Raw genomic sequence first — 24,325 nt, 5'->3', positions numbered from 1 at the left:
TCTAAAACTGATGAGATAAATTTAAGTCACATTTGTCCTGTCCCGAACAAAAGAAGTTGGTTGGATTAAATTAAAATAAAATAAAATAAAATAAATGCATAAAACGTTGCATTTCTCAAGAACACCTGAAACAGCAATGAGACAAGTGTAGTGGAAAATAAAATAAACAAAAAAAAGTTTTTAATGTTGAAGGAATATAAGCAATCATAATTAAATAAAAGACCTATACAGTATGTAACAACATGTCTTCCCAAATAAACCCATAGATAGATAGATAGATAGATAGATAGATAGATAGATAGATAGATAGATAGATAGATAGATAGATAGATACTGCTCAGTGCATGTTGTTTTTGCTACGATGGGATAAATATAAATAAAACTGTGGGCACGTCATTTGGACCAAACTATTAATAAGAATGTCATCTCTGTAACTCCCCCCACCCCCTCATACCCACCCACCCCTCTGAACCCCATTACTCCTTTGGACACTTGCCCAATAGTGTCGGCATGGCAGCTGAGCGCATGCGCAGCCGCGCGGTCCTCAATAATGAAGTTGAGTGTAATGCCTCTGAACAGCCTGGTGCTCAAACTTGGACGCGGACTGAAAATAATGGTTTTTCCCGCACAAGTGAGCGGCCCGGTCACCGAGACCGAGTCCCGGGACGCGCAACTGAGTTTGTAAATTAGTTTGACCGAGTCTAAGTTGCTCCTCGAGCTTGCGCGTGTGTGTGTTTTTCTGGGGGGGAAAGTCTTGCTGCTAATGGCCAGCAGTGGCTGAAGTGTTTTGGTCCAGTCAGTGACAGCCTGCAGACAGCAGGGAGAGCTGTGCGGCGACCACACTGCATTTGATGATGAGAGCTTCCAAGAAGTGAAGGAAATCTGGGAGCTGATTTCTTGTTGGGACGAAAAATAATTTCAACACAGGTAGGCCATGGTTCTTCTTCTGTTATTTATTTATTTATCTATTTATTTATTTCCGTTTTCAGACAGTTGCAGATGTGTGGTTTTACTCTGCCAAACAGCAGCAGGTCGCAGATCAGCTGAGGTGGCTCATGTGTGAGGATGATAACTCAGTAGCTGTCATAGTTTTTACCTCTGAGTCAGTCTGATTCATTTCGTGGATTTTTATAAATAAATATCAGATCGTGTCCGGACTAAAATCATGACTGATAAAAGAGACTTTACACCCCGACAACGAATGATTAACACTGACAATAAGATGAATTCCCTAATGTAAATAGTTTTAAAGGTGTTAGTCTACATATCCAAATAATTAATCAAGGGAGGTCATATTTAAGTTTATATAAAAAATAACGTTCACTTTAATATTGAGTCTAAACTTCATCCTCAGCAGGTTAAACCCGTTTTATTTAATTTCACCCAAATATTAATGTTCAGGTAAAAAAAAAAAAAAAAAGAAAGGAAAGAAAGAAAGAAAAAATCATAACTTTTAACAGGTTGACATCAGTAATAAATCGGTAGGAATTGAATTTACCTCATTCACGTAAAGATGGAGTCACGTGACGCTTTTCTTATTTAGAAAAAAAAAAGTAAACATGACTAATTAAAATATAATTGGTTATTATTTTAGTGTGTGATCTTTATATCTGGATATCATCAGTGTTCAGCCTCCACCCTCCCCGCCTGTCCACAGCTTTTTCTCCCCATCTCTCCTCTCATCCCACGTGGAGTTTGTGTTTGTATTTGATATGTAGGAAATAGGAATCTTATACCACGGCTGTCGGGGCTTGAATGGCCCCTGGCTATTGGCCTGCCCCTAACAACATGACAAGTTACGTGCCGACTCAAAATCTGATAGGGCCTACTGCACCGTAATCCATACAGATTAGATTTCACATTAAGGACTCATACTTAACCAACGCGCTTTAATGCACAAGAGGAGGGTGGACGGGATTTGGTTTGTGGAGATTTTTTGGGGGGGGACAATGATAAAGTCCTGCAGAGGCCCATGGGGGCTGGGGATGAATTAATATCACGGCCTTTGAAAAATGAATTAAATAGCAGTTTCAACATTTAGAATAAAGTGCACTAAATTTGAAATAGCCTGTTTTGCATTATGATGTAAGGCTGTGGACTGGCGTTTACTGTCTTATAAAAATATATTTAAAAAATATTTAAAAAGGACAATATTAGTTTATGAGGGGCAACTTTTTCTGATCCATTAAATTCTATCCCTTTATGTAACATTTATTTCACATTTTATATTTGCTTCTTTGTGTAATTTATTCATTTTTATTTTTGCTCTTGCAGGACAATAATCTAAAACACCCTTTTAATAAATCCAGTATAAGACCCTGGCTGCAAAAATAAGAGCATCTGACCGAATTTGAATTTTTGTAGTATAATAAAGCAAAAGCCTCATAACCTCACATTCTCTTAGTCGCCCTCTGGTTCTTTATAGTTTGGTAGAGATGTCTGTGGTAGGCCTGTACTTGGCCCACATGAGACTTTTTTTTATTATTATTATTTTTTTAAAGAATGACGCGCACAATTATCCCCACTAATAAAAGCTCTATAGTAAATATGGCCCACTGAAGTGCCACAGACACAGGAGAAGAGGCAGAACCGTATATTAACAATTAAGACCTGTGGAAAGGTGTAAACCTTGTAAACGTGTCATCCAAAAAATCGATTCATGCGTAAAACGACTGCGAAGTCAATGAGGTTTGAGTCGAATTGAATTTGTGACTTTTCACTCGAGCCTCTCCAGCCAGCAGCAGTCTGCGGTTTGTTCAACACCCCCCCGCCTCTTCGGCTTTTATAGCGTGAAATTACCGCGGTGTAGCCGTGCAAGTCCATTCTCTGCTGCTGCTGCTGCTGCTGCTGCTCCTCCGCCGTCCCACATGTGTGTCTTATGTCGTTGTCAATAGCCATAGAGAGAAATATAATTCTCTCTTCTGGGAGGCTGAAGGAAATGGCAGGCGTTATTGATTCCCTGCGCAGTGTCAGGTAACTGCTGGTTGTAGGCAGTCTTGTGGAGTGGGATGGATACAACACATTACTAGTGGGCAAACCAGTTGGTAATCAGAAGCACAAAATGTACATTTTTAAAAACCAGCAAATATGACATATTATGACATATCTATTTCATATATTAAGGTCCTATTCCAAGTTGCTGTACTGGCATTATTCCCAGAATATACTTACGTTTAACACTTTAATGCCTCCTAAAATCAGCTCAACTTTAATGCACTGCTCATGAATTTGATTGGTAAATTTCACATCCTTGTTTAAGAAGAATAAAACATGAAGGGGAGAGTGAAACGCAAACCAGATAGATAGAGGGCTGATTCTGCCCTCCACAGAGGTGAGAGAGAGGGGGGAGGAAGGGAGAGTAGGGGGGAGGGAGGGAGGGAGGGAGGGAGGGTGAGAGAGGGGAGGGGGTCAGAAGCTTGGGCACAAATCAATTCACCTGAGAGACGCATTATTGTCTTCGGTTTCAGGCGAGGAGGAGCTGAACGCTATGAAAAATTAAAAGGATGCCAGTTAGTTTAAAGGATCGAGCCAGAAACCTCCACAGACATACACACGCACGCACATGCACACGCACACGCACACACACTGAACTAACTGAAAACTACTGCTCTAACTTAATGTTTATGATTGTAAGTTTCTCCAATTTTGAGATAAACTTTATGTTGAGTGTATCTAATATACTAATCAGAGGAGGAAACACTTTTATTGTGAATGCATCATCATACACACCATACGTGTGATATATACTGTGATATGTGCTATATATATCCTTCACTTAGCTGACCACACTGTACGACACAGACCTGTCATTACGCGGAGCAGAGAGCACAACATGTGCAGCTTGTTCCTTGTCCCTCAAAGTGCAGGTGCAGAAAAATATTTATTGACTTAAGCTGAGGTGAAATGGAGCAAACGCATGAAATTAGCAGGAAACGGTTCAGTGGCACTCCTTACCGCACTTGGTGGGAACCGCAGATCTAATGACAGGGCAGGACTTTTGTGTTTGCATGTGAGTGTGCGTCTTTGCAGCCCACTCTTTTGTTCAGCTGTCAAACTTTTCTGACGGCCTTCGCACGATAAAGCAGAGAGAAGCCATTTTGTGCCGTGCTGTTGGGGATGATGGCATTGTTTCCCATTGTTGTCAGCTGGCCTTTTGTTGCAGCATCATTCTCGGCATGACTGTAACAGGAAAAAAAAAAAAACCGAAAGAAAAGAAAAGGAGGACAATGTCATTTCTGGCTTCATTTTCGTCCAACATCTCAACTCGAGCTCACTGGAGCTGTAGACGACGTTCACCTCGGCCTCTCCGGCTCCTGCATCCAACCTCTCTTCTGTCTAGTATTAATAGGGTCACTCACTGTCTTCGTGCTCTAGCCAGCCACTGTGTCTGTGGTCCGGAGGCAGCCAAGCAGCCGTATCGTTTACACTTCTCCATTTTCATTGTTGATATTTACTTCTGCAATTATCTCTCCACTTCACCCTCGGCTGAAGATGATATGCTGAAGTTAACGCTGCTGCTTCCCTCCCTCAGTCTCCTGTTGCTCGCACATAAACACGCCGACAGAAGGCCTGACCAACAGATGCGGGAAGATATAGAAAAAAATGAGAAATTAATACAGTATGACGGGTGGTTTCATCCAAAAATGGGACAATGAGTTATTGAATTTGACAGTTAGACCCCCCACAAGTCTGCTTTTCACCAACATCCCTGCAGAACATTTAGTGTAGGTGATCCCTTACTACTCAACCTGTGCACATGTAAATAAAAAAACTCATTATACCCACTTGACCCACATTTAATTTTCTCCTTTTTACTTCTTCAGTGTGCTGTGGATCACAACCAGAGGAGCCATGGAGGCCTCACAGGACCTCAACGAACAGATGGTGAGTTAAAGGCTACTGTATACATGTGTGTGGGTGTGTGTGTGGGTGGGGGTGAGTGTACCTCGCATCGGCCACACAAGTCTGAAGTATGGGTGCGATGGAGAGATGTGTGGCCGCCTGTGTGCATGTGTGTGTGTGTGTGTGTGTGTGTGCGCTAACACACAGCAGATGTGGTTCAGTGAGGGTACAGTAACCATATGGCAGCAGTCAGAGTGAATGAGACATGGACATAGACAACGATTTGGGAACCGTGTAGCTGGAAGCATAAGGTGTGCATGTAATTCAAGTGAGTTCATTGTCACTTAAGTTACTGATTAATTCAATTAAAAGATTTAGCCTTATTTTTTTGTCACTCCCTTATCTTTTAGACCCCAAACACATGCTTCTGCACACACACACACACGCACAGAAAAAACACACACAGCCTGAGGGTTTGTTAGTGTCTCGGCACAGCGGGCTGTCTCTGCGTCACGTCAGCACAGCGTCCCAGTTCTGCTTGTTTAAAGATCAGGCTGTATTGTTGGGAAAATGATTTTGGCGGCGAGCGAGGTCCACTCGCATTTCAAAGTCGTTAGTCAGCCACCAGAACAGGTGTAATTTCATCTCCTCCTCCTCCTCCATCAGGCCTGGTTCTCTCTCTCTCTCTCTCTCTCTCTCTCTCTCCCCCCTCTCTCTCTTCCCCCTCTCTCTCTCTGACCTGCCAGCCTCGACAGTAATAATAGCACGAAGTGGGACAGAGCACATGAAGTATGTTGTTTTTCTCCCACTTTTTGTGTTGCTCTGTCAGACTCGCCCCGGCTTGGGTTACGGCCTGACCCCAGTGGAGTACTGTCACTCACACATACTGTACAGTGCATGCACACAATAACACAAACACGCACAGAATTAATAAGAGACAGAAAGAAAGAAAGAAAGAAAGAAAGAAAGAAAGAAAGAAAGAAAGAAAGAAAGAAAGAAAGAAAGAAAGAAAGAAAGAAAGAAAGAAAAAAAAGAAGAAAGAAAGAGCATCCATCTTGTCTTGCTGCCATCCAAATATCAAATATTGATGTCCGTATTCCACAATTACTTCACCTGCTTTAAATAGGGCAGTGATATCATTTATAATGTGAATTTGAGCTGCAGCTCACAGACATTGATTAATTGTTCAGGTTGGAAATGAGACCTCAGAGCAAGGGCAGAGATTTTAATCATGCTACGCAAACCCATGTGCATCCAGAGGAGATTTGCAACTTCTGGAAGTGTTTGGTTTTTTATCTTTTATTTGCTCAAAATATTCAAAAATCTGACATAAAGCTGATCATTGGTGGAGTAGATTTAATAAGCAGGTGTGGATTTACTGTATGTTTGGATAAGTAGTCGTGATTTGAGGGAATTTGGGGTATGCAGTGTATAATCGACTCTCAGTTTCCCGTTTATTAGACACATCCAATTGATAGCAATGGGAAGGATATTACTGAGTGTTAATTGAAGAAAACCAGGGGGGTACACTGGATCAGAAAATATAATAAGTGAGGTGAAATGGTTGCCAGGCACTAACCATTATTCCCATTATCAAAATGTTAGACAATTTTGGAAAATGGGTGTCAAACTATCCCAAAGTTGACACATCCAATTGAGGTGCCGTAATTAAAATTTTGCATTTATCCTTTAAAATATGACCCTAAAACTTAAACGTCATACAATATTATGTTCAAGCTATAAAGCAGTTTCAGCTAAAATGTAAATTGACAAATGTTGAACATGAAGATGTTTTTTTTTTTTTTTTACAATTCTGATATTCATTTTTGGTTTTGTTGCTATTTGCCTGCCGTAGATTACACCTGAAGCTCAGTGGGTTCAGAACTTGGATCCACCTTCAATTGAAAGTGAAGGTTTTAATTTGTAAATTGATTCAGTAATTGTAATTCATTTCCTTTGACTGTTTTCCTCTTGTTAAATATTTAAGCTGAAAGTGGCTAATTCTTTCCTCGCACCGCTTTATTGAAAGAGGCGTGTCTCGGGTGGCTAAGAAAACAGCGCAGACCTCACACACAAAGTTTCGGGGAGTTGTCTGTTGACACCTGATACCCCCACCCCTCCCTGCTACCCTTCTACCCTTTAAAGCCCACCCCCCACCCCCGTCGCTCACTTCCTCCACCCCGCCCTTTTCCCACCACATCCATCGCACATCATCTGGGTTAGGGTCAGGCGTCCTCTCTGGCCGCCTGCTATGCCGAGGGCCAGCCTGCCGTCTGGGGTCCTGGGGGAGCTCTAGAAGGAGCCCCGAGGCCGGGCCGGCAGCGGTTAGCCTCCTAATGCTACTTATAGCTTGTTTAATTGTCTCACTCCACCTGTTGTCACATACTTGTTTAGCTTCGGGAGAAAAGGTGATAACTGTTTTTTTTCCCTGTGCTGCTGTCGCTGAGTGATGCTGTGAGATGATGATGAGACTGTTTGGATGAAATGTTTTATTGAATTCATTTAAATCATTAGCATCAACTTGTATAAGCCTTAAACAGATAGATCACTATGAGTCCTTGAGTATACACACATGAATACACACTCCATGCGGTCCCTCAATGACTCTTGATCCGACAGAGCCCTGATTGAAGTCTCTAGTCTGCTGGCTAGTGGAGGAAGCAATGAGAGACGAGGGGCGGGGACGGTGGTGTTTGTTGACCCCAGGGAGCCTTGTAGGATTTAAACGTATGACCACCAGAAGAAAAAAGTGAGAGAGATGGAGGAGGAGGGAGGAAAAAAGGATGAAAAAAGAGGGGAAAAAAGGTTCTTTTAGCTGTAGCCTTTTCCTCTGGTGCGCTGGGAGAGGCCCCAAGTATGGCAGCTGTCCCAGTTTGTGTGTGTGTGTGTGTGTGTGTGTGTGTGACAGAAAGACAGAGAGAGAGAGAGAGAGAGACCGAGTTAGAGGAGGAAAGGGGTCAGGTTGCACCCCTCTTTCACCCCTACAACCCCATACAGACACATTCACACAAAGTTACATGCAGCAGCAGTAGCTAAATGCGAGCACGGCCCAACCCTGATTGCCAAGATTGCATTGGCGTCATAGACAGTCGTTTCGAAATCTGCCCGGCGACAAGGCATGTGGACGCCGGATCACAGGAGTGTGGAGTGTAACAGCTACCCCCCTGGCATCCCTCTAGTAGGCTGGCATCCTAGTTGTGGCACCGAGGTGCACTTCAATTTCAGCTTAGTGTACGGTGATTCTTGTAAGATTTATGTTTAGCTGACAGCTGAGTGTTGCTGAGAGAGTCTGTCGTTCAGACCTCTCGTCTCAGCTGCACTGAGGGAAGAAAATATTTGAGACGCTTAATATGTTCTTGAAAAAAGGCCATTATTCTTGATTTCATTATGGCTGATAACTACGGACAAGAAGCAAAATGTGTAGTGTTGAAAAAAAAACATATGCCAAGACCCCCCGCATTTTTACACTATTGTTTTTCATTTTTCTCTCTGGCGCACTAAGAGAAGTGTAATCTCCAGCTGTTCACACAAATCTCCCACAGTTTGTGTGTTCTGAACCTATTAACGGTATCTGTAGTGATTGATCAAGTTATAAAGGGCGACACAGTGAATCAAAATGAAAAAACAATGCTTACGTCTTCCAATGGAGTCGAGGTGAAAACTATTTTTGTTCAGTAGATTTCTGCTGTAGGTCATGTTCCTCTCAGTCCCTGTAGAGCTGCTGCTGATAGGACAGGATGGAGGATGGAAGTCGAATTGGAGTTGGAGTTGATGTGGAAATACCAAAGTGTAAAGATGACAAGTTGTGGTTTTAGTTGTCTGACTATTTCTTGGCTGTAGAAGTGGTGGTGAGCCTTGTATAGAGCCCCTGCTTCCAGTCTCCAAGCTAACTTTCATCAGGATGGTCAATAAACACATTTCCCAATATGTCCCATGATTTCTTCAACATTTGTAGGCTACAGACTTTATAGTAACGTAGGTCCGAATGATTAATTGAAATATTTATCAACGTCATAATACAGACAAGTGCAGTATCCAGATCACAGGAGCAGCAGTTCTTCAAATAAAGAGTACCATTATAACTGAAGCATCGCGGTGCTACAGAGATGCCCCGGCCTACACATCACATTCTCCAGACATAAGGACACACCGCAGACCATGGCAAGAATCACATCATCATCATTTGTATTTTTTTTTTTGCAGTAAAATTTGAAAGCAATAACTACCATTCCCACTAAATTTGCAATATCTGACAAAATAATTATTTTTTTTAATCATTTCTGCACGCATAATGTTCTCTGGTTTACTGGAAGTCTGATTCACCCACATAGTGAGTTGGTGATTGTTTCTTTCAAAAAAACTGCGCAGAGTTTTGGAAACTTGGAGAAATAAGCCAAAGTGAAAACCATGGACAAAGGATCCTATTGTCATGTGGGAAATGGAATAAGAGCTTCTACAGCCATTGTTTTGACACTACTCTTATTTAAGATGCGCAAAACAACCAAAACATCTGTCTTTCACCAAAACTTTTTCGGCTCTTGCCTTAATCCAGATAATTTATAACTGGTATATAAGAGAGCTGAGTGAGAGTCTGGCCGGCCGGTTAAGAAAGCCAGCTAGGTGTGAGGTCAGCAGGTCACAGACGGACCGTGAGCCAATCACAGTCTGACACAGTCAAACCCCCCAAACAGACTGGAGAATCCATCTAGAAACCCAGAGCAACTGGCGTGGGCTTTCTAGAGGAACGCACCAGACAGGAAACCACATGATATGTGTGCTTGAGTGTCTGCTGTGTGTGTCTGTGCGTGTGTGTGAGTGTGTGTAGGTGTTTCTTTCTCTGTTATACACATATACTTTGGTGTGGTGTGGGACGACTGAGGTCATCTGAGTGGAGACCGTCTCATAACGTGACCATGCTTGTTTAATGGAAGTCAATCAGGGCACAACGTTTCATGCCAAGATTCCTCACTTTATTGATCAATCACAGTTTTTTCAGGGAAAATCTCATTGTTACCAGATGTTACGTTTTCTGTCTTTACTGAGCATTTTAACATCAAGAAATGACACCGGTAACAACAATGAATTCAGACTCTTCAAAAAAAAAAAAGGCATTACATGAACAGGAGTCCTAGGTGAAGTAGTAAAACATTTTATTCTTTGTTCCCAGCAACGTCCATAAATAGAGCCTTTGATAGCACAGCCCACCTTTTGTTCCCTCTGCTCTGCTCATCTGCCATTGGTTACAAAAAAAAAAAAGTCCATGTTTCCTCATTTTGCTGGGAAGGAAATGAAATTGCAACAATTGTGCTTTGGTTACGGAGGAACCTGCCCGCCATGCCTGCCGCGAGAACTTCCTCTGCTGCTCTGCTGGGAGATTGGATTTCTCTCTCTGCAGCGTAGACTCAGAGAGGTAGCAGAGGGGTCGCCGAGGCCAGTTGGGCTGTGACCTGGGTCTGTACTCACTGACTTAGCACTTATTACACACTAGAGCTGCAATGAAAGTCTTTTTTCATCTTTTCATCTACTAAGTATTCCAGTTTTATCTTAAATATTCAGTTTGTTATTTCTTTCTTCGATGCCTATAGATCATTGTGTTCTTATGTGTTTAATGACATTTGAAGATATGGAACCATCGCTTGAGACAATGGTACTGTAATCAATAGATTATGAAACTTGTTGTGAACCTGTTCTCCATTGATCAACTAATCGATCAGCTGACAGGTCGTTTAAGCAGTAGCCTACACTGGAATAGCAAAAAAAAATTCTGTCTTCAAGGTAACCAACTCTGTAGGATATCAGCACCGATCCAGCGATCACTCTTCCTTCCAACTCCAACACCTGAACTGAGGGCGTCCTCCTCTGATTCTGAGCACCAGTCGTCTAATTTTATGAAACATAACATGAGGCCGTGGATTTAGTGAATCAGATCAGTGCTTATTCGAATAATATTAACCCTGAAACCACCAGCTATCCTTCTGGAAGTGGTCTGCATCTGCATGAGAACAAATGAACTATTTGAGGGCATCATCACATTTTTGTGGTTTTTCATAAATGCTCAGCTGTGCATTGTACATTAAAAGGTTTTACAGCCGTAACCAAGAGGACAGAGATTTAAATCTATCATATCATTACAATAAAACAGTACAACAATGCAACAATTCAATTCAATAGAACATCTCTCCCTGTCCTTGATTCTGTCTGTCTGTCTGTCTACCTGTCTCTCTATCTTTCTGTCCCACCTTCTCTCTCTCTCTCTCTGCTGGCCTGCCCGCCTCTTTGTCTCTCCCTGTGTCTCTCTGGCTATAGAGTGATGATTCAGGGCCTATTGTGAAGTCAGCAATCCGATACAGAGCCAGCCCGAGAGCGCGGGTGGGAGAGGTGGAGAGGTGGAGGGAGGGGGGGGGGGGGGGGGGGGGGCATAGGGAGAGCAAAGAGAGAGAGAGAGAAAGAGGGGGGGTGAGAAACAGAGAGATTATGAGTTTTTCTCATAGCCAGGTCCATGCTGTCTGGAGCCTGGGGCGCTTTGGCACCCTCACCTGTCCTCTGCTTTACCTGTTGCTCTCATTCTCTAATTTGCCCTGTGGTCTCTCTGCCTCCTTTGTCTTCCTGTATCTGTATCTTTCTCACACCACCACCACCACCCCGAGCTCTCCGCTGTCCCTTCTTCTTCGGACTCTCTGCCCTTCCCTCTTTTCTTTGTCACACTTACGTACGTCCTCTCCTCCGTCGGTCGGTTGGTCTGCCTCCCTTCTCCACACAGACATATGGTATTGTGAGTGATTTTATTAGGAAGATGATATGAAGTGTTTCAAGGCCTGGTGTGACAGAACAGCTTGCGACTTTAAAGACATTTAACTCCTCTGCTCGCGGGGCAGCAGTAACTTCTAATAATCGGCCGCATATTGGATCTGAGAGCAGATGGCATGTGTGTGTGTGAGGGAGCATACCTATCTGTCTGCTGAACGTCTCTCCGTGTGTGCTTTTTTTTTTTTTTTAGGATACCTACCTTATGTCGTACCCTCACACACACATTCACACACACACATTGTGATGTCATGAGCAGCATTATTTAACAGGCAGCTGGGAGGCCATTCATCATTTAATTAAAAGCGTCTGAAAGGGATCTGAGGCCTAATGAGATTAGCTTTAATTATTGATGCTGCTGCTGCTGCTGCTGCTGCTGCCACAGACACGCACTAACACACACAGGCTCACAAACACACACACACACACACACACACACACACACACACACACACACACACACACACACACACACACACACACACACACACACACACTCACCCCAGTTATGGCCAGCACAGACACTGAGACCTTCTTAGAATCGGACTCTTAACACCGAAAACACTTGCATTGGCACTTTTTACTTTTCAGTTCTTTGCGCTCTTACCTGATCTGAACACACACATACACACATACACACACACACTTTTTCTTCTCTCTCTGTATCTCTCTCTCTCTCTCACACACCATTGATTTTGCTTCACGGTGGGATGTAGAGGTGCTCAGGGGGTGGGTTGGTGCACTCAGAAGGGGAAGGTTGCGGTATGGGGACTGAGCGGCGGGAGGATCGGGGGGGGGGTCGGTGGGGTGCAGTAGCTGCGGTCGGGCTGGGGATGAGGAAGGGTGAAGTGGTGGTGGTGGGGGTGGTGGTGGTGGGGGTGTGCAGGAGGATGGTGTTGTGTTTCTTCAGGTCTCACACAGCAGCAGAGAGGAGCTCTTACTGTTCTCGTCCACTCACTCACTCACTCTATTGAATTCTGCCGTAAAACATGGAGTCCATATAAATACCAGTGGCTTTATTTCAAAAAACCTCCTGACAGAACCTGTAACATCCATTTCCTCTGTTTTATTTCCCCTTTTACGTAACCTTGAAATCATCAAAGTCCGTCATTCCTTGTCTTATGATCGTTCAATAAAAATCAGAAACACATGATGTCTGTAAAAGTGTCATTTCAGGCAGCAACAAGCTGGTAAAACATTATGCAGGATATGTCTGTGGATATTCTCATTCTGGTCATTGTTATCTAAGGCAACTGGACTTGTATTTGTCGAGGTATACAGGATAGCAGCTCAACATCAGCTCAGTATCGCTGGGTTTAGCAACATCTGTCTGTCTGATGGGGCAGAGACTTGAGCCTTTTTACTTTCCTTTATTTTTTGTAAAATCTCACTTTGTTGTTGGAGGAGTAGACGTCAAGGAAAGACATTCAGACATCTGTCAAGACTGAAATCAACTTCTCCTATATTTTATTTTTCTAACAACAATTCCTACATAGTCTTGTCCCATCTCTTACCACCTCATAGGCCATTTCAGATACAGACATACAGATGCAGCAGCTATAGCCTATATATCATTAGATAACAATTTCTGCAGAAATCAGCCTCATACATTTAGTTAATTTGCCAAACTAGAGCTTGAAATAAAGTCTAACCTCTGCTGCTATGACCCACCTGCTGCTGCTTTTTGTACCTTCAAACTTTAAAGATGGATTTCATATAGTTTCTAAATCAACGTTAACTTCAGTTGTTAATAAAGAGGAATAAGGACGACATGCGTATCTGTAATATTATATCCTATATACTGTGACAGCTTCTACCGTGTAGACTAATCTGTGCCCTCGTGCTATGACTCATACACGTCATGCAGCCTGGAGTCATGTATTGACCCATGTATTGAGTCATTCAAATCAATTATTTAATGCTGCTGAAGTATGGAAAAGTAATAGCCTATGTAGAAATGTTAATGATGAATCGGCTCATCGTCCCAACACTACACTACATCCATTCAGTTCACTCTGCTGTTGTGTATTGTATCTTTAGACATTTCATGTTGAGCTGTGTATTCCTGTGTGTTTCTGTGTCACTGAGTTGAGTGGTGTATGTGTGTGTGTGTGTGTGTTTGTGTGCGAGTGAGTGTGTGTGTGTGCCACTGCCTGGTCAGCCGTGGACTGGTTTAGGTTTCTCCCAGTTGTTTTTTTAATCACTCTCATCAGATTAGCTGAGCAGGGGCAGTCGAGGCCAAACGCTTCACAATTAACAGCGCAGAACCGGCCCGCACACACACGTACATACACACGCATCCATCAGTGACTTTTCATTTGTCTCCACTGAGTAAAGCTGCATTAAATCATGTCTGTGATCCCCTCGCTCTCCGAGACAATGAGGAGCCAATTTAAATGGCAGCCATGAGGACCACCGTGACGGCCAGTAGGATGGAGAGCAGCCTTAGTTACTGTTCTCCTCTACTGCTCCCCCTCCCCAAACGTGTATCAACAACAATTCAGCAGAATAAAAAATAATCTTTGGGATTTAAAAATTAGTGAGGTGCACTGACCACCCTTGCAGCTTTGTTTGGCCAGTGATTAAAACACGAGACGTTATATTTAAAGATGACCCTAAACCAAATAATTGAATTCGCCCTAACATCAGAACAAATTTACACCAAAAATTTGAAAAAACAAAAAAATGAACCACAACAAAAATAACAACACACTTCTATAAAGCCAGGATACATATTGGCCAGCTCACAGGAGATAAGCGGGAAAGTGGCCCATCACTGGCCTAGAGCAGGCTGGCCTCTTCATCTTTTGTGGTTCACAGTAACGCCTTACAGTAATCTGAGTAAAAGTTTGATGAGTAATTAGTAAAATCATATCATTACTTTTCAAAAAAGTATAATTGCTTACAGTTTTCACCTCGCCCAGAGGCAAGTCACTAATAAAGCGGTCAAAACAAGGATCTAAGAGATTTGTTATCGGTTTGGTCTGTTAAAACTGGGCTGGATTCATTTAGAAAGATTACCTTTTAATTTTTTTCTGTCCTCTCTCTCATCCATGACCATATTTTCAACAAATAACCAGTTCTACATGAATTGCTCTTCAGATTTCTTGACAAAACCAGAGATGGCTTGCCTAAAGTATGCAGGGTAGAAGGCTAGCGGCTCACCCTTGGCCTTGTGTTATTTCTTGTTAAAGTAAGAATCTGGCAGACTGGAAAATAGGCTTAATAGACAAGAGGACTGATACCACACCCATGTCTGTTTGCTAAATATAAAACTACAGCCAGGGGGATTGTTACCTTAGCTTGGCGTTACCTTAGCCGTCCTGGCTCCAGGTTTACTGTGGTGGCACTGGTGCACCTAACCAAAGATGCTGAGTCAGGAGTGTGCATCACATTTACTCTAAGTACAAATTTGAGATAGTTGTACATTACTTCAGTATTTTTGATGATTTTATACTATTTTATACTTCTACTCCACAACATTTCAGTGTTGAGTCCCTCTACGTGTACCTAGTGATTTTTACTGATATATTATAAGTCTACTTTATGGAAGATGTGTGAGCAGGAAATAATAATGTACTCCTTTTTCAAGATGTATGAACTCAGGCTGCCAGAAATTCTTTTTAAATTCACTGTAACTGCTTTCTCTATCTTGCATGGCGTAACACCTCTGTGCCATATAGCTCGGAGCGACCAGGCTGCACGTTGCTTTCTCATTTCTCAGATTGTTCGTATTATCTTGGGGATTCAACACAGGAGCCTGCGTCTAGTTTAAGCTCTATTTTTGTCTTCTCATTCTTTTTCCTCTCCCTGAGCGAAAGGTTGAAACACACGTGATACACCGGGTTCAGAAACCGTGTGTGCATAATATACTTTCATTTCGGTGTCCATCACATCGTAAGCAACACCAGTGAGCTCTTGGCAGTTTCATCTGAGCATAGTCTGGTAGAGAGAGGTACAACAAGTCAGTGAGAGAGAGAGAGAGAGAGAGAGAGAGAGATGTTTTCGGAGAGTACCTTTTCATCCAAACACCTCCTCCTCCCCCTCCACCTTTTCCCTGCTCCACAGATTCACCCTTTTCTTCCCTTTCACTCCCTCACTTCTTTTTTTTCTTTGATAGCTTCCTACTACACCTGAAAAAGGGGCATTTTTGGAGGCATAAAGAGAGGGATAGTTTTACACCTCCCCAGGCTGGGGGAACTGGGGGGGGTGGAGGAGGAGAGGTGGAGGGAGGGAGGAGGCTCGGCACAATGTATTTTACATGAAAGGAAGGGGATTGAGTTACCACACCGATAACCACTCATACAAATGAGGAGAGCAGAGAGCTTTGGGCAGGGGACAGGTAAACGGGTGAGACTCAGTGTGTGTGTGTGTGTGTGTGTGTGTGAGAGAGAGAGAGAGAGAGAGAGAGAGAGAGAGAGAGAGAGAGAGAGAGAGAGAGAGAGAGAGAGAGAGAGAGAGAGAGAGAGAGAGAGAGAGAGAGAGAGAGAGAGAGAGAGAGAGAGAGAGAGAGAATGTGGAGGATATAGAGATGGAGGACATGTTTGTGTGGTGAGTAACATCCTTCATGAGTGTGTTTTGCGGTCGACACGCACCAGCCGATGTCAGAGGCAGGGATGGCTGGAAGATCACATTGCACAGGTGTGTGTGTGTGTGTGTGTGTGTGTGTGTGTGTGTGTGTGTGTGTGTGTGTGTGTGTGTGTGTGTGTGTGTGTGTGTGTGTGTGTGTGTGTGTGTGTGTGTGTGTGTGTGTGTGTGTGTGCGTGCCAGTAACCTATGAAAGACTCCTTTTTCCCTCAAGTCAAAAATATTAAATATTCAGCAATTTGGGAAATTTTCACATTTCCAGCCGTAAGATAGAAGATCAATTCCACTCATGTCTATAGATAAGAAGCTACATTGCAATCAGCAGCTTGTTAGCTTAGCTTAGCATAATGTCTGGAAAGAGGGGGAAACAGCTAGCCTACATGGACAACTGTTGGTTTTTACAGTCTTTGTTCATCTCTTGATCATGTGTAGGTCCTACTACTCAGACATGAGAGAGATTTTCATTCTCTCACACTCTCAGAAAAAGAGCTGTAAATAATATTAGTAATATCAGTAGGCTACAAATGCACTCATTATAAGCTGTGAGATAAATCCCCTTTAAAATAAATGAGGTGAACTGACAACAAAGAGACAAATGAGGGAAAGAGGATCAGAGTTGGCCTCCGTCTGTCAGACTGTCTGCTGAGGGGAAGATAAACTACTGTTGTTCCTCTTGAAGAACAAAGTTGTTCTCGAGGGCCTCTTAAAAGGGAGCAGGGTACCTCCGTCAGACACTTTTAAAACACTCCTAAAGTCAACAAAAACCAAAGTCAAGTCCTGTCATTTAGCTGCCTAATATACTACCGGCTTCCTTTCCTCGGTTCACTGCCCTGATGTGCCCACGCCACACTACTGTTTTGTTTTTTCCTCTCTTTTTTTTCTGTACATATATATTTCATCAGGCGTGTTTTAGGACGCCTCCCCAGCTCCCTTCTCCACTTGCTGTGAAAATATTTCATCGGGGATGTTTTTGGACGACCCCCTCCCAATGGGGTCCTGCTTGGCTAATAATAAAGTGCTTGAGTTGTCAAGCGCTTCGGCAACACCCTAATCTGTTCTGACAGCTAGTCCTCCACATACACTCTCAGTCGTCCAGCACACACACACACACACACACACACACACACACACACATGTCAGCATGCACGTATAGCAACAGATATTTGCGCTGATGTATACACACAGGTCCACAGACAGTCTATCAATCAAGGTGCGTATTGAGGGCTTTTGGGGGTGGGGGGGCGCTGTGGGACAGGGCCGCATGCTGTCACCATGGTGACCGAGCTAAAGGTGGCCGGTTCACAGTTGGAGACAGTGGCCCTGTTCCAAATTGGTCTCTAGGCCTGTGTTCATTTGGCACCCTTCACAGCTGTTTTCTGTGGCCTTGCACATGTACAGTAACATTCAAACTAGCCTGCATGTCGTTAAAGGTTCAGTTCACCCAAATTAAAATTCTCACGTAATTATAGAGGTATCTAGCCATGCAGATATTTCTGGATTTATTTGACAATTGAGTTTTGAGATCTTGGCCGTGAACTATACCTCCACAATCCCTGCCAAGAGGGGCGGCCCCTGATACTCCACCTCTGAACAATGCTTAACAATACAAATAAAGAGCTGTGTGCTCATTCTGTTAAATGTATAGCGTATTTTACAATGAAAAAGATATCTTTTCTGTGAGGTTGCCACAGTCATTTGCCAACACAATGATCAGCAAAGTTGAACCAAGAATATCAGAGTGGAGCTTTAAAACAATAAGATAAACTAAGCTTAAGCAGAATTTATGGACAAACATAGTTTAGTGACACTGATGTTGGGTTAACAAATTCCATCTGTACATAATAATCTCTGTCAAGTAACTGACCAAAAAGATCACATTTCAGGCACATATATGATGGCTACTTCCTTAAAATGATGCGCAGTCTAACTGGGGAAGAAACAATGTTAAATGTTAATATGCATGAGTTAAAATATGAATCATTTCACAAATAATTGTAGTTCAGCCTTGACTAACGCACAGGAAACAGTTTCCCTCTGGCAGAAAGAAATTCCACTGCAAACTGTTCATGAGGTCTGTGGTTTGTCCTGATTAACTCTTGACTGTTTCTGCAAAGACGTGATGCTGCTGATGTTTTTAAATGTAAAGTTTCAAAGTGCTCCAAATAATGTAATTTGTGTGTACTGACCCTTTAAAGTTTTATCAATGAAGACTTAGGAATTGGTTCTGGCTTGTTTGAAGCATGTATGAGTGTGTGTGTGTGTGTGTGTGTGTGTGTGTGTGTGTGTGTGTGTGTGTGTGTGTGTGTGTGTGTGTGTGTGTGTGTGTGTGTGTGTGTGTGTGTGTGTGTGTGTGTGTGTGTGTGTGTGTGTGTGTGTGTGTGTGCGTGCGTGTGTGCGTGCTCGCGTGTGTTTGTTTGGGCGTGTGCCTCCCCCTGACAACACCTTGACGACGATAGTGAAAGAGTGCCATCTTCAGACCGAGACAGCTGGGAGATTTATGAGTGTGTTGTTGTGCATGAGTCCACCTACTGTAGTTGATGCTGAAGCGCCCTGCACCCCCCCCCCCCCCCACTCATCCTCCCAGCTCAGCTACACTCCACGACACACACGTGCAGCCCGTGTGGTTCCAATTAACACAGATTGGCTGTGTGTGCTCAGGTGTATGTGTGAGTGCGGTTGTGGTGACATGGGGGAGGGTATGAGTGTGCGTGTGCGTGTGACTTAGAAGGGGGTCGGTTGCATGGTGTGAAGTTTATGGTCTGGCCTGTACTTTCTACTGCACAGCAAGACATTGACATTACATCCTCACCGTGTCTCCATTTACCTTTGTGAAAGTCATCACAAGAGCGCTGCCATCAGCAGGGCTGAGAGATTTTAGGGGCTCCAACTAAAGCTTGAGTCATGTTTTACATTAGAAATCCTCCTTCATATTATTTTTAAAGTATAATTGCAACATGGAATTGAGTTTATTCATGTCTATATTAAGAATGGACCTGCACAAACAAACAAACAAACAAAAAAGAAGCAACATCTGCTACATTTAAAATGTTCTTTGGTCTTTAATGTAAGCTTGAGTGAGTGTGTAGTGAGTGACAGCTGAAAGAGAGAGAGAGAGAGAGGAGGAGAGAGAGAGAGGAGAGTAGGAGGAGGAGAAGAGAAAAAGAGGGGGAGGAGGCAGAGGAGGAGGGAAACAGGACGAGTGAAATGTTCCCCATTACTGGAGGAAGACAGGAGCTGTGTGTGGATTGACCTTAGAGACAGAGAGAGGGGAAGAGAAGAGTGTAGTTTAGACGCACTGTCTCCTTTTCCTTTGCACCGCTGCACGTTTGTAGAGAGCGAAAGAGAGAGAGAGAGAGACACAAAGAGAAAGAGAGAGAGAGAGAAAAAAAGAATGCATTTTCTCCTGTAGAGGAAACACACACAAAAAAACGTGGCACCTGAAGTGAGAGGCAGGTAGATCGAGACAAGCTGAGGTGTATTTGTGGCGGAGGTGTGCGTCTGTTGTGTTTGTGTGTGTGGGACCAGCAAGCCTGTGTGTGACTGGAAGCCGGTGGCTGGTGCAGCTCTGTAATGTTTTGTGGAAGTATAGGACTCCTCACTGACCCGATTACAGCCTGAGGTAAGAAATGCTCTTTACCTCTCTGTGTGTGAGAGAGTGTGTGTGAGTGTGAGTGTGTTTTCTGTATTTTAATTCATTTAATATTTTGCTACATTTGGGACTGTATAAATACCCCTCTATGTAAAAGAGAAGAATATTTCTATTTAGATTCTATTTTGATGAATTCATTTGAATGAATGAATCCAATATTCACAGTAGAGTAGGTTTTGGTGTGAGCGTTGTAATTGTTGCTGAGGACTCCTCAAATTATTTTTTTATACAAAATAATTCACACTTCAACTATAATTCAAGGCAACACCTTTTTATTTTTAGAAATAAATATTTCTGTTGTGGTTTAAATTTACCTGCATCGCAGATGTTTTGTTTTTGATATTCAACATTATCAATACAAGATATTCTTAGATATTTACATTTGGTGGTAGATGTAGGATTATACAAAAGTATCTCATTCATCTGTTGCATTTTATTTTATCATTTTCCCCACAATTAAGGAATTAAAAATATATATATTTATATACATATACATATATATATATATATAAATACAAGCATTTGAAATTATGGAATTTCTGAATTAATAGCAAAGAAAAACTTTTTTTTTTTTTTTTTGGTAATGGATCAAAATTTACCTGATACACAACTGTCAAACTTGTGTAACAGATTTTCTTAAAGCCTTCATGTATCAATTGTGTGTGTGCGTGTGTGTGTGAATGTGAGACTGCGTGTGTGTGTGCGCAACTCTATGCATAGTATCGGATGTCCCATTGCAGATGGGTTGGGTTATTACCAGAAACACATAGCACTATTCTTCTTTTCTCTCTCCCTCTCTGCCCTCCTTTTCTCTTCCTGCTCTGGGTTCCCGTAGTTTGCCAGAAACAATAACACAAACCTTGTTGATGCATCTTTAACGTCAAATTTTATATTCCCGAGTGAGCACGTTCAAAGGAAAGAAGGAAAACTAGGACCAGAGCTACGACTGCTTCTGCTTACTTCTGACCCGCACCTACTGTTTCTTATTAGAGCCACCTTATTATTGCATCCATTAGATGATGAATAAATATCATTAGCAAGTAACAACACAAACAGCAGTGTGTAATCCCCTTAAATAAATCATTGTTATTAGTGCTAATTACCTGGAGTACCTAGTATTTATCCCTCAGGGAGTCCCTGAGTCGGGCAGGTTGTGTTCTCGAGCGGTCACCCGGCCAACCGGGTCAAAGGTCGCCTATTTAAGTGGCTCAGGTGACACAAATGGGTACTTCAGGCATTGTGGCCACCTAAGAGTGCACTAAGAGGCCCTTCATTTTGTTGTTAGAGATGAAATTGTGTGTGTTTCACTGGAAGATGAGGAGGAAGAGGAAGAATGAGTGAATGCAGGACTTCTTCTTTCCTAGTAACCTAAGAGGAATAGTGAGCGACTGGATTTTTTGTAGCTTTATTACTGCATGGCAGGTTTTCAAAAAAAGTGAAGTTTTAATGAGTCTCAACTGGACAATAAACAGGATGTGGAACAGATAAAGTAAAAATAAAGTGTCTTTTAGTAGAATACTAAGTCAAAAAGTTTCAACAAATTGTTGTTGTTTTTTATTTTATTTTGTTTTTAAATCTGTATGTATTAAATGGAAATGACCAAAATGCTTAAGGTGGAAATATTGTTGAATAAAATAGATGTGTGGACTTTAGAAAAAAAAAAACATGGAAGAAAAAAGATAAAAGGGGTGAGATACTGGCAGAGGTGAGACGCTCAGAGAGGTCGACAGGCAGAGAAAGTGTGCGGTGGATGAAGCACGATGATAAAAGCTTTTCAGGATCAAAGTCTGCGTGTGCTTGTGTTTTCACAGATCATGTTGAGACAGAAACAGCCGGGCTTGTGTGTTTCCATGTGTGTGTGTGTGTGTGTGTATGTGTGCGCACATGCGGGCCGTGCGTACACCCGCGTGTGTATGTAGCTCTGTGTGTGCGTTATATATGGATCGCAGTTTCTCACGGCCATGCTGTTGATGCCGTGACTGACAGCCTTGTTAAATTTCGGTAAAGCATGAAACCTGACATGAAAGTGGCTTGTGTGTGTGTGTGTGTCTGTGTGTCTGTGAGTCTGTGTGTGCATGTGCACATGTGTGTATGTGTGTGTGTAAAGTGATCCATACGAGGGCACCGACTAACCTTTGAACCCTGTCTTAAACAGCTAAGTGCTGCTTCTTATTCGCTCTCAGCAGGATCCTCTAATCAGAACCATAACACCACAACTCAGTCCTCTACACACACACAGACACACACACAAGCACACACACATAGAAATGTCCTACTTTCCACATACCTGGAGTTTAGTGTCTGCTTGGCCAAGCACTTTCTCTGTATACTTACCTGTGATTGCGATAATGTGTAAATGATTTGAATATATGCTGCTGGGCTGAATTGGACCATGTGTGTGTGTCTCTGTGTGTTTGTATGTGCATTTCCATGTGCGGGTGTGTGTGTTTGGCACCTCGCGCGTGCCCTGCACCTCGACAGTGTGTTGACACAGTGATTATAGGGCAGCTGGTACACATTGGCCCTCGCTCCGCCCTGCATTTACTGTTCTAATTAGTTCCTGTTCCAAATAAGAGAGAGGAATTTTAATAGAGAACCGCTGGTCTGCCGTCTAGCCCCACATACCCTCACATGCAGCAGCACATATAAAACCAGCCTGTGTGTGTGTGTGTGAGTGAGTGCGGAGAGTGCGAGTGCACGCTGCAGTGGAAAGGCGCTGAGCCCGAAGTGTGTTTTCTTAATTCAGCTTTTTTTTGTGATGAAGGAAAAGCTCCGGCTTCAAGTGATTGACACGGCCAAATGTCTCCGTTATACCCCCCAAAGTCGAGGCTCGATTTAGTGTCCACGCTGATCCGTTTACGAGTGAGGAGTGAGCTCTGTGACCTAACATGACCCCGCTGTGACCTTTCAACTCTTTAAGGGTTGAGGAAGGGGCTTGAGTAAGGGGCTTGAGCTCGGGGCGGAGCGGGGTCACAGGTGAACAAGGGAAAGTTAATATCTGCCATTTAGACGCCAGTTAGCACTTCTGTCAGCGTGGTGGCTACAGCTCACGCACACGGGGTGTTGATTTATTCTCCTTTGTACCTTTTAGTACCATTGAAGAAGTCAAAATGTAATATACTGCAATATTCTGTTTAGTCTTTAAGTAATTTAAGGTCAAATTTTAGTCATTGCTGCAATTTTCTCTTCCTTTCCTGGAAGTGTTGTTGGTACTCACATATAATTTATTATAAATTTGTCATAAACACTGTTTTATGAGCCTAGTTTATGACACTCTAAATACTGGTTCTTATGAACTGTATGTGTGTGATGGTGTGTGTGTGTGTGTGTGTGTGTGTGGGTGTGCTCGGTAACATTTCCTCTCCTCTGGTTTCTCTGCAGGTGAAGAAATCACACAGTGAATCTCATGTTCCAGACCCTTCAGACGCCAGGTACGCCTATGTGTGTCTGTTTGCATGATATGATAAACAACATCAGGATCTTCACAACTTTATGCGAGTGTGTTGGTGTAGCCTACAGTTGTGTGCAGTATTTGTGTATGTGTCCCAGGTCTCTGGTCATGGTGCAGGGAGGTGAGGTTTCACTGCAGTTGCAAGCTGTGATGAGGTCATCAACACTTTCCCAAGACCCTAGTGCCTGAAACACACAAATATACAAACACAGGCTCACAAATGCATGTAGTAATTCATTTATATTAATTATTTAGAGATAAATTAGTTGATAAAGAGAAAAATAATCAGTTACTTTTGTATTTTTCAAGCAAAAATTGTGAAAAATGAAATAAATAAATGACAAATACTCCCTGGTTCTCACATTAGACATCTAGATTTTGCAGTCATATATCACTATAAGTTCACTTTAATTTGACATTTCATATTAACTATATTAATTGTGTAATTGATCGATTTAGAGCGGTTTAGTCACTCTTGACAATAACCTTTATTTTCAATGCTGAAACTGTGTCTTTTACACAATACAAACACTGCAGTATGATGCAGATTTTTTTTCTTTTCTTTTTTTCTTTTGCAACGACCAGACATAATGTGAAAACCAGAAAAGAGTTTATGAAACACCAACTCCTGCCATCACCTCCCGAGAGGAGCGAAACAGAGAGCAACGAGGAGAAAAAAAAAAAAAGGACATGGAGGGGAGAGACAGAATCATTTCCTGCTGTTGAGAGACAAAAGAAACGGATGGATGAAGAGTGTTGAAGCACATGAGAGCGAGAGAGGGAGAAAAAAAAGAAGGGAGTGAAAAGTGAAAAAGCGCCATAATCTGTGGAAGTTCTTAACTTTTACTTGCCATGAACAGCAAAAGATATTTTAGGCTTTTGTTTGAAGTTAGGGCTCGGCTCAATATCTCATCCACAATAAAAGGGTGTTGAAGTTAAAACGGTGATCAGTGTTTTTAGTGTAGAGGAGAGCAGAATGGATGTTTAGCTGT

The 24,325-nt window shown here is 42.6% G+C and overlaps 1 protein-coding gene across 5 annotated transcripts in view; it reads left to right on the top strand.

Annotated features, from left to right (window-relative positions):
* Positions 1–520: 520 nt before the first annotated feature.
* Positions 521–24,325, top strand: part of eya4 (EYA transcriptional coactivator and phosphatase 4) — a 44,401-nt gene continuing 20,596 nt past the window's right edge. For 4 of the 5 annotated variants that reach the window (XM_084001112.1, XM_084001110.1, XM_084001109.1 and 1 more), the window contains exons 1-3: positions 521–927; positions 4,824–4,884; positions 23,264–23,313. In XM_084001112.1, the coding sequence (XP_083857238.1) occupies positions 4,852–4,884; positions 23,264–23,313 (83 nt within the window). In that variant the 5' untranslated portion in view covers positions 521–927; positions 4,824–4,851. Of the gene's footprint in view, positions 928–4,823; positions 4,885–19,271; positions 19,853–23,263; positions 23,314–24,325 lie in introns of those variants that run through there. The other variant, XM_084001111.1, reaches the window with a different exon arrangement.

The sequence above is a fragment of the Trachurus trachurus genome (genome assembly GCF_905171665.1).
Source record: "Trachurus trachurus genome assembly, chromosome: 24".
In the NCBI taxonomy this organism is placed as follows: domain Eukaryota; kingdom Metazoa; phylum Chordata; class Actinopteri; order Carangiformes; family Carangidae; genus Trachurus; species Trachurus trachurus.
This window is presented reverse-complemented; position numbering and strand designations above follow the sequence as displayed.